This window comes from Numenius arquata, chromosome 3, assembly GCF_964106895.1.
Source record: "Numenius arquata chromosome 3, bNumArq3.hap1.1, whole genome shotgun sequence".
Classification (NCBI taxonomy): domain Eukaryota; kingdom Metazoa; phylum Chordata; class Aves; order Charadriiformes; family Scolopacidae; genus Numenius; species Numenius arquata.
In genome coordinates, this window is record NC_133578.1 from 35245614 (window position 1) to 35256382 (window position 10769).

General features: G+C 39.1%; 2 protein-coding genes across 2 annotated transcripts; both read right to left on the reverse strand.

Annotated features, from left to right (window-relative positions):
* Nucleotides 1–2189: 2189 nt before the first annotated feature.
* On the reverse strand, nt 2190–6919 carry ASNSD1 (asparagine synthetase domain containing 1). Its single transcript, XM_074145561.1, has 3 exons — nt 5438–6919; nt 3645–3826; nt 2190–2518 (listed from the first exon to the last, which is right to left on the reverse strand). The coding sequence occupies exons 1-3, from the start codon at nt 6917–6919 to the stop codon at nt 2257–2259; spliced, it is 1926 nt and encodes a 641-aa protein (XP_074001662.1). The 3' UTR covers nt 2190–2256.
* Nucleotides 6920–6941: 22 nt separating this feature from the next.
* On the reverse strand, nt 6942–10173 carry ASDURF (ASNSD1 upstream open reading frame). Its single transcript, XM_074145562.1, has 4 exons — nt 10078–10173; nt 8561–8614; nt 7964–8039; nt 6942–7012 (listed from the first exon to the last, which is right to left on the reverse strand). Exons 1-4 carry the CDS (start codon nt 10171–10173, stop codon nt 6942–6944), a joined length of 297 nt encoding a protein of 98 aa, XP_074001663.1.
* Between the last annotated feature and the right edge of the window lie 596 nt (nt 10174–10769).

Here is a 10769-nt window from a genome sequence, read left to right on the forward strand (position 1 = left end):
CCAGACATGTTTCTCTCTGAGTACGTAGGGCCCAAACTTCTACCATTTAGTGAACACTCACCAAAACTTGTCCAATTTTTATATCAGCTGGAGGAATCTGACAAGAAGTACTGTGATGGTAATTTGCATCTGAACTGATGGAAGGTTTAAACAGCAAATGCCAGCAGCCAATTCTCACAAAATCTGATGGACTTTTTAATAATACAAGGGTTTATCTGAATCCATCAGTGCTATCAAAGTTGCTGTTTGGCTACATAAATTTTTGAGCTGGCCCAGCAGTCTCTCTCTGGGAATCTCTACTGAGCACTGCATGTCATATTTTGAAGCCAGCCAACTACAGGACACAGTAGTAATTAATTCTTGCTACTTATTTTTGTTAGATTTTGCAAACAAGGCACTAGCATTTTTCTGTTCTACTGTTTGACAAGCAGGTTACCTCATCAACTTATTCAGCTCTAGGCAACACTGTTGTTAGGGCTGAGCATTCTTCACTATCTTCCAGTTTATAAAATACAATACTTAGAGGGGCTAAAAAAAAAAAAAAAAAAAAGAGAGAGAATATTATCTAATCAAGAACTATACTAGAATTTGCAAGAAAACAATAAATTTCTTAAGGACAAGATTAAAAGACAGTAACATTCCTGTAGGCTGCTCCAAAGCGTTACAGAATGGGATTTCAAATGTTTTAAAATGTCTTTTTTTCTTTTCCCTCCCTCTGGAACCTAACATTTGGTCAAGAAACTCTACAAATAATAGTATTATAAATAATAACTATCAATTAATTTCTTATCAATAACTGGATAAATGGAAAAGTTTGCCAAGACCAAATTATATGGCTTCTTTTTAAAATTACTACCCAAAACCATTCAGGAGCCTTCCAAAATGATTTTTCATGTTTCTCTAAACATCAGGCCTCTTAGTTTGGAAAAGAAATTATTTGCCTGGGTACAAAAAGAAAAACTTTTTTTCTTAAGGTCCTAGGTGACACATAACTTCTAGGAACACTCCAACACTACTACAGAGGGAACAAGTAATGAACAGGAATTGCATTTCATCAGCCTAATTTTCCTCTTGGTCCAACCTCCACCTCCTTTAGAGCATGATGAAAGAACTCTTGCAAACATGCCAGGGGAAGGTACTAGGGAGTCACTTTCCTCAGAGCACCACTAAGAAATTGTCAGTGCTTTGAAGCAGTCTGAAATGTAAGCTTTTTTAATAAATGTTTCTTTACAGACTTGCAAAATTATTTTGAAAATCTGTTTACACCCTTAGAGATATTTTGTGGGAGTAGGTATCTTATGCTTCGTATGAAAATGGATTCTTTTTCTCGACTTAATTATTCAAACATAAAAACTAAAACTGTAAGGTAACATGGTGAGTACTAAGTTCTGACCTTACCAAAAACACTGGAGAGCAAGTATCCAGTTTTTCTTATATTAACTTTGCAATTCCATACACAATTAAAAAAACAAGCTAACTCAGGCTTCTCTTCAGAGGAAGATCTTCCTTGCAGTACACAACGGATACTTTGCAACTTTAGCTCTGCTTTTACTTCTAAAGCCAAAAAAAGAGGTAGCAAGCTAGATAGCCAATGAGCGACAAAGAACAGCCCAGAGGGAGCTTCCCAGTTTCTCTGGGAGCAGAGGGAACCCCTGCCTGGGGACCACCAACCATCTCAGCCCTGCAGAACTGACCAAGGACTGGGAGGCTGCACAGGATGGTCCCAAAATACCCAGAGCATGTGTGGGGTCTCTGTTTCTCAAATAATGAAAGGGCAAGGCTGATGCTTGGAGGGCAGATCTCCGAGAGGTGGCAAGGCCCAAGACTCTCAGGTCTTTTTGGCTCTGGCAACCCAGGCCAGCCCATCACGGCGCCCTCCCTTCTAAAATCGTAACCTGAATCCTCTCCTAAAGCACAGCTGCAAGACCAGCCCTGTTCTACAACAGAGGAAAATCTACTGTACTGAATTCTATATATGTGACAGATTCAATATGCTTTTTGCAACACTGACACGGGTTGGGAGGAGTGGGAAAGCCAACCTCTGGCTATCCTCTCTTCCCCAGAGCTCAGTACTCTCTTCCCACCAAGGATGTGTTCATAGCGAGTCTCTAGTACAAGTACACACCTACGGGTATTACTTTGATGATTAATAATAATGCCCAAGTGTGTAAAAAAACCAGACCAAACATTCTAAGAAAACTCCAAAGATTTATTGAATTTGCATATAGAATAAATGCAACATCTCAAGATGTAGCTTTATAATTCATCTACTGAAAATAACTTCAGTCTGCTGCACGTGTCAGATGCTTTTTCACTGTTGCTCTCTAGCTTTGCAATGCGAGATCCAAACTGTACAGCCCTTTTGGGCAAAACAGTCGAGGCTGTAAGGCCAAACTCCCTGGCTGCAAGGCGCAGAAGCAATTTCTCACCAACTCCTCGAGGTAAAGTCAAGTCAGCTTTTTCTGAGATGGGCAGAGAATTGAGGAATGAAACAACATCTTCGTCAAGAAAAGGAAACCTGAAGGAAAAATATACATGGGGAAGGACCCTTTAAAAACTTCATACAACTTCATAGTCTTAGTTTTCCCCGTCACCACATGCAAAGACTTCAGAGTCTGTGTCAATTCCTAACTATAGATGTACCTTAAGTGTTAACATGTCAGTACTGAAGCAAGTCTCCAAAGCAGTTACACTGTCTTGGATAAGAAAACATATGTTTAAACTCAGAAGCCTGGAATTTTTCAAAACTCAAGCAAAGAAGAGTAAGAACAAGCACCAGAAATGCTGGGTTTATACAAAACAAAAATTATGAAGAAAATCAGAAAATATAATGGAAGAGCAAGACAAATTTTAAAGTAACACTTCTCAAAGTATTTAAAAATACTGTATGAAGCTACACTGTAGTTGTTGTACATAACAAATTCTGACAACATTCTGAATTCCAGGCATTCATATCTAATCACATGCATAATTAACAGCATTGCCAGTCCACCACTGCAACTCCTAAACTGAAAATGTGCACCTAAGAACACATTTGGAAAAACACTGGCACAAAGATCATGTGAAAAGACCTTTCATGCACCTGGTGTCCAGCAGCAGCCTCTGCTACTGGACAACACCGAAGGAATTTTTTGCAAGTTGGTGGTAGCATGGAGGAAGTAAACACAAATAAAATGATTCTTTAACTATTGTGACTTAACAACCAGGAAATACAATGGATCTTGATCATGTCTTTACTGCATGCGCAGGAGTATGGGGCTTCTATGTTACATTGTCATTCTCCAAAGTTGCTCCCCAAATGACTGCACCAGAACACTTCAAAGTTGTGCAGAAGACTGTTCCACTTAAAATGATAAAAAACAACTTGATTTTGACTATTTCAACATCTGCTCTGCTTCTTAAAACTTCTACATGGAAATCCAATGTTCAAGTTGCTGAATTTCCTTAACTCTCTCACAGTACTACAGACCACTTTTTAAAAAACAAAACCAAAAGAACCCATAACACAGTGCATATTAATGAAACTGCAACAGAACTTGGAGACAATAAAATGCATAGAAGTTTCAATTAAGCTTTCCATTGGAGTGTTAAAAGCAGACTCTAACCAGCAAAACCAGTTTTGCTTCATGTTAAAACAATAATACCTGGCTTCTTTTCCGTGATCTCCAATAATCCTGTCATCTCTACCAAGATTTCTAGAAGAAATGCGATCTAACTCCATTTCAAGTTCTTTATTCAGACCCTCTAAGCCATATTTTTTGAAGCAAACACGATGTCGAGAATACCCAGCAAGCTGTTCATCTGCTCCAATTCCTGTAAGTACGACCTAAGAAAATAGAATAAAAGAAATATTTCTTAACATCTGTGCAAGCTAATAATATGTAACATCTTAAATATTTAACTACATCTTAAGGAGAATAACTTTAATACACATCTAAGTATATTACCTATCATGATGGGATGTGCCTTACACATTTACAGAGCCTGAAACAGTTCCCAATAAAGTCACTGAAAACTTGAAGTAGGTTCACAATCAGAAGTACACACTGAGGCAACGAAAATGCACCAAAATAATGTTGTGTGCATCACAAACATACCGGTGTCTTTTAATAATGTCTTTGTTATTTTCTGTTACAATAAACAGCATTTATTAAGCACAAGCCTTTTTCAAAGAAATTGCTGCTGCAAATTACGCAGTATGTTATAGGTTCTAAATAGTCATCTGAATGTACACCTAGATTATTATTAATTTACCAGCTGCTGGGTTAATAACAACTGCATTATACGAAATAAAAATGTGTCATATTGTTCTGTCTAGTCAATGATAAGCAGATAAAATGTTATCAAAAGAAAAACACTATTACATCTGGTCCATTACAGTGCCTTCAACAGCAATTCACTATAAAGGTGGAAGTTCTCAACATAAACAGTCAAGAGTGTTTACTAATCTGACACCGGCTAGCGGTCAACTGCTTTTTGACCTGTGCACAGTTGTAAGTAACCGATGAAAGAACAGTAATTGCACTTTATGTTTTATTAACTCATGCCCACTTCAACATATTCCAGACCTAAGGTGAATTTGTACGTTGTACAAATCTGAGATGCACATCCTTAAGTAGATCAGTCAACTAAATCAACTGTGTTCTACAGCAGTAGTTTTTACACAAATTATTCCATTTGTTATTGGTGTTTTTTTGTGCTTTTAAGACCTAGCAACTAGTAGAAAAGCAATAGAATCCTCAAAAAGCAAAGGCAGCAGTGAACTGCAAACTCCTGAAATCAAACCGTTTATTCTTCCCTACACAAACCATCAGAAACTGGGAAGCGAGAAATAAGAATCAAATTCCCCAGAAAATAATCCAGTTACTAAACAGATTTTACTTAGAACTACATACATGAAAGTAAGTTACTAAAAAGAAAACTACTTTTTGTAGTTCTGTGATTCAATCAGATTCTAATTACAAAAGATTCCAAGTACTCATCTCTTCTGCCATTATTAATTCCAATTTTATCATATACTGTGCCTAAGTTACAAGCTAGTAATTTTACAGCCCTCAGGATGCTGGTACAAAACACTATTACTTAATATTTAATTAATGTTTATGTCTAAATTTGTTAACCTATACAATTTGGATTGAATAGCAGCAACCCACTTTTGGAGTTGAAACTCTGAAAATTACAGATGACTGTTGTTATTTTTTTCCTAGTCACACTTGCTTTTTCAAGTTTAATGAAAAGCCATACACATTACGTGACAAAAGAACTGAATGCAGTTTTTAACTCCAGAATTACACAAAGATTATCAGAACAGAACTATTCAATATTTTGCCACTAAACTTCAGAAACCTCATAAATATTAAAGATCCCTGATGATTTCTAAAACAACATAACTGTTTTTACGTTTACAGGTCAAGCATAAGCAGAAAACAATCAGTACCTTTGCAGGACTTTTATATGGTTTCAGCTCTCCTTGGTTACCAATAAACCCCTCTCCTCTGGAAGCAAACCAAATTGCACAGCCAATGCTGTCATCCAAGACTGTATCCAGTGGATTAATTAAGTGCTTAATGCATTGTTGTCTCATCCTTTTGAGTTCCTCTGGCGTAACATTAATTTCTACAAAGTTCCAGGTTCTTGAAGGGTTAATAGCTTCTAATTCTCTCAGTCCTGCCCTACCAGTGATTCTGTCTGGAACATCAAAGCCAGATAAATAAGTAGCAGTTTTAGCATGAAGATCTTTATAACTTTCTTGAGAACAAAGCAAATCAAGCTGTACGTCCCGGTTGGTATGGTTTTTAGTGGTACCCTTTTGCTTAGTTTGTTCTTTTAGCAGGAAAGCTACGTTGAGAAGATCAATTGGTTCCTCCACAGGTACATGTTTATCAGCAAGGGCCGCAATAACCATAGAATCAATGCCACCAGAAAAGAGCACCGCAACGTGTGCTTTCCTATTACACAGGGTTGGAAATTCTCTTGTTTTCTGATCATCTTCTCTAAAGAGAGATAAAACCCGTCTCTTCACCGCTTCATTTAAAACATCAATAAACTGATGGACTAATTTTTTCTTGTGTTCCTCTGCAAGAAATCCTTGAAGGGTTTCTACAGAAACCGTATGGATAATGTTGCTAATATTAGTGCCTGGACATTCACCTGAAGCTTCAGGAATTGTTTTATTTAAGGGGATAACTGGTGCTCTGAGACATAGTTTTGATTCATTCATCATGAGACGTATGTGGTTTGGTAAGTCTTTTGAAACTCGGTCCAGAACGTTAACGAATGTTTCTTCTACTGCTTTCTCTGTACAGCTGTACTTCCATGGAAACAACATTAAAGACAAAGATTTAGTTGTTGCACAAGCTTTGAGATCAATTTTAAAAATTCCAGATGCTGGGACTTCTTGCCATTGGTTACTCGATTTGAAATAACCACTTACAGATGCGAGACAGAAAGCACTGTCAACCTCATTACTGAATTGCCAAAGCAAACTGCGACGACCAAAATAATCTCTACCAAACCATAAACTGTGTCTGGATGCTTGATAATAAATAAAAGACCACGGACCCTGAAGCGACGAAAAGAGTGACAAAATGTCTGTTTCACTACCGCATGATGCAAGATGATGAAACATTACTTCAGTGTCATTCTCTAGAGGTCCAACATGCACTCCATTGAAAATTTCTCCATTCCAAAGAAAAACATTGTTATTGGCATCTTCCAGAGGCTGAGGAGTCATCAGTCCCCTCAAGTGAAGTACATGGCCAGAAAACAAACACTCGTAAGAGGGATCAGACACAGTTTTTATCAACTGTTGGCTACTGTCCGGTCCTCTTCTTCTAAGATGGCAGAGTATGTCTTCATTAAAGAAGTCATGGATAGCACGCTGGCTACACAAGGTAACAACACAACAAATACCACACATTGTGACGTTGAATCCAGATGGACTATTTCTTGATTTTAGTCTTTTCTGAATTTTCCATCTCTTGATGTGCCTTCTTTAATTCATCTAATGTATCTGTGTAAGAGAAAAACACACAAATCATCAGTTTCATAAACTGCTACATTTATGAGTGAGTTTATGAATAGTTAAGTTTCAGAGTGTATCTAAGAAATTAGTAACTCCAGCCACTTGTTCAATAAAGAGATAAATGTGAAATGCTAAGTAACGCAAGTGCTATATTTGTGTTAATTCAAAACTATAGCTCACTGTAGCTTATTCCTCTTTCATTATACAAAGATTATGATTTTTTTCTCCCAAAGAAAGCCACACTGCAAGTAGAACAACTAGGGAAATGGCCAACTATTGACTATATATTTTTATATATATAAAAACATACTATATGTTTAAGTCTGACTATACAGACTTAAACATCTGTAATAAGAAAACTGCACTGTCAATTAAAATGTCAACACTATCAATCCAAAGATAATGAAAGTAGCAATTGTTCATTCCAGAAAATAAATTTGTACTTCTAAATTTATACATTTCTAATGTTTTTTCAGTCATCAACTCTCTTTATCATTCATTTTCCTACCTCCACAATCCCACAGATCCATTCTGTCAATTACCTAAAGACTTCTAGCTTAACCTCCAGTAACTTGTTATTATTTTCTTCCTATTCATCCCATGCAACTTTTAGACTTTTTTTTTTTTAAGGGACAAAGTGCTGTACAGCTTCCCAAGGCTAAGAATAGGGACTCCTTTATGTCCTTGCAGATGTTCTCACTCTTTCTACATCTTCAGCTCTTTTATCACATCCGTATATCAAGTGGAAACACTTTCACACTTATCCAAACCAGAAAAACAAGCACATCTCTGAAGTCTACTTTGTATTTGATAAACAGTTGCCACTTTTTCATTTTAATATACCTTTGAAATCTTTAAGAGCTACAAATACAATTTTTAAATAGCTAACTATTTGATCAACTTGATGAAGATCGATCAATTTGATCACTGCAAACTTACTTTTGCATTGAGATAGCGTTTCTGTTCGGTCTACAAGGAAGAATATGTTGCTGTTAGGTTGCTGCCTATAAACTTTCTGTAAAACAAAAACAACGCTGCATTAAGTCAAAGCAACAAACTTGGGCAACCACACTGCAGCAGAAGCTGATGCAGGTCCAGCAAAATACCCCTTCACTTTTATGTCAGAAGGATAAGCTCTGCCCTGACAACACCAACATTTTAATGTCATATCATCAAAAACATTTCATGATCAACTCCTGACTATTCTGCATTTCTCTTTTCCTCATACATGAGGGATCACATTCTATTTTAAAACATAAACATGAAAAGAAGTCTTCTGATCAACTCAAACATCTTAATGAATAACTCAGACAAAACACAAAAAGGCAAAAAACCCCAAACCATACTGTGTTACAGTGCACAAGGGTACATAATCAAATAATTTGGAGGACAAATTATTCTGAGAGCATCTGTACTAAAATCTGTATTAAAACAAATTAAAGACATTGTGCTCAGATTATGTTTCCCCGCTTGTCTCTATGCTTATTTCTCTGATGCTAAAAAGAAATAGTCAAAAGCGAATTTGTAAATACCTACCCGGTTCTTCTTCAAATTAGAAAGCTCATCAACTACAACCTTCTGCTCTTTAATCTGAAAGGCAAAAGATATACCTTAATTTAATTATTAAAAATAAACCACTATTATAATCCTGGTGGTGAATACACTTACTGATATTTTAAGACAGCTACATGCATATACAGTTGCTGTTCTCCAAATAGACCATTGAAGACAAACTTCTAGAAACAGGTTACCTTGCACAGATTGATAATTCTTCCTACCCTTAAAAGCGATCACTACTGGGAAGCCAGAGTACTTCTAGCTATTTATAATCTGAGATCACATTTTTTCCCCCAGAAAAAAAGAGAACATGCAAACAACTAATAAAACATCAAATAACTTTAGAAAATAAAATTTAACATATTATCTACAACAGACTGTATAATCACAGGTATTCTCCAGAGTCAAAATGAAACCAATAAAAACCCCAAACCTCTAAAACTGTATTAAGAGCAATGGAAGCCTTTCTATTGCTCTGGAGTTTTGCATGAACTTCCTTAGTGGGATTTACTACTCTGTTCAGCAGCACTGGCAGGGGTGGCAGGTATTCCCATTTTCTTTTACAATGACAGCAATCAATGCTAAAGAGCAATCAGGACGACCATCATAAAAGCCAACAAAACAGAACAAAATATGGTCAGTAGACACTGAGTGCTTTTTATTAGAAACAAACAATACAGTTTTCTTTGTTCTTCTTTTGTGTCTCCTGGAATTGGTGCAACAGTAAAAAGCTGTCACAGAACTAGGTTAGCCAAACTGAATGTGGCATACAGAAAAGACAACTTTTCCAGCAGCTACATTAATATCTTATATTTTCAATTCCAACAGACAAAGCAGCAGTATCATCTTTTGCTATGGACTAAACCAGCCACTTAAGCATAACAGAAATCACAACCTGCAATACTGTTATATCCTAGCTTTACATCTTCCCAGGCAATCAAAAATAGCACTGACTTTATACAACATGGCCATGTGGAAAGGAAGTCATTTTTTGAGGGAAAGCAGTTCCATAGAACTTGACAGACTTCCTCCTGAACAAAGCTATTGGCACCACAGAAAATACAGCAGATTTACGAGAAACGCCAGCCTCTGTGACTGAAATCCCTGGTGATTTTTTGAACAGGTACAGCTGAAGTTGACATTACACAGAAAAACCTCACTGCGACTCACCTGACATTTCAAACTCAACTTGGAGCAGCAAGAACCACAAAACCGATTTGACAAGAGAGCTAACAGCGACGCCGACAAGAACTAGCCACACGACAGACACTCTCCTCCGAGACCTACACCCAGAACCCCGCATCATGGTATCCCCAGTCTCCTGACAGGACTCCCCCTCCTCTTCTTCACGCTGATCGCACCCGAGGTCACAGGCTTCGCGGGGCCGCCATCCCCCACATCCTCCTCAGCAGCACGGCCCTGCGCGCGCCTCAGCCCGCCCCGCGCAGCCGACTGCACCGTCCCTTCCTCTCGGCCGGCAGGCCGCCTCAGCTCACCCTCCGGCTCAGCTCCTCCTTATGGCGCACTTTCGCGCTCTCCTCCCTCTTCTCCTTCTCCTCCTCTTCCTCCTGCCGCGGCGCGCGACCCGACATCACCACACGCACAAACCCAACGGCGGCGGCAAACGGCTACAGCTCCCCGCGCGACACCCCCTCCAACGGCCCGCCGCCAGCCGCGGCAGGGCATGCGCACAACAGGCCGGTGGGCGGGGGTGGGGGCATGCGCGCATGCGCGCGGCAGGGCCGCGCGGCAGGGCCACGCGGAGCGCCGATGGGCAGGCGTAGCTGAGCGCGCGCGAGCCGTGAGGCGTGAGCGGGCGGGGCGGGGCGGGGCGGTGCCGTCGCACCTGCGGCCCTTGGCTGTAGCGGATAAAGGGGCCTGCTCCTGCCGGCACCGGGAACCGTGTGTTCGCCTCCTCTGTGAGGTATTGGTAAGGCCAAGGTGAAAATGCTGTCTGGAGCGAGGGCTGGAAACTGGGCCTTGCCAAGTGTGAAGAGGGAGGAAAAAAAAAAAAAAAAAAGTGCCTTGCCTTGGAACTGTTTGTTGTTGTGGTGGTGACCCTGCACTGGTGTCAGGCAGTTTGCTTAAAGGTATTCTAGAGGAGATGTGAATTATGCTTACAGATATTAAGATTACACGCTTTCCTCTTTGGTAGGATGGTCTTAATATTTCTTTATCCCTTCCATTC

Excerpts from the sequence above, each read along its gene's own strand:
- ASNSD1 (XM_074145561.1), bottom strand. The coding sequence starts at position 6,919 with ATGTGTGGTATTTGTTGTGTTGTTACCTTGTGTAGCCAGCGTGCTATC. Across the intron at positions 3,827-5,437 it reads CATATAAAAGTCCTGCAAAG|GTCGTACTTACAGGAATTGG; the intron begins GTACTGATTGTT and ends CTATTTTCTTAG. Across the intron at positions 2,519-3,644 it reads GATCACGGAAAAGAAGCCAG|GTTTCCTTTTCTTGACGAAG; the intron begins GTATTATTGTTT and ends TTTTTCCTTCAG.
- ASDURF (XM_074145562.1), bottom strand. The coding sequence starts at position 10,173 with ATGTCGGGTCGCGCGCCGCGGCAGGAGGAAGAGGAGGAGAAGGAGAAG. Across the intron at positions 8,040-8,560 it reads CTAATTTGAAGAAGAACCGG|AAAGTTTATAGGCAGCAACC; the intron begins GTAGGTATTTAC and ends TTTGTTTTACAG. Across the intron at positions 7,013-7,963 it reads AACGCTATCTCAATGCAAAA|ATACATTAGATGAATTAAAG; the intron begins GTAAGTTTGCAG and ends TCTCTTACACAG.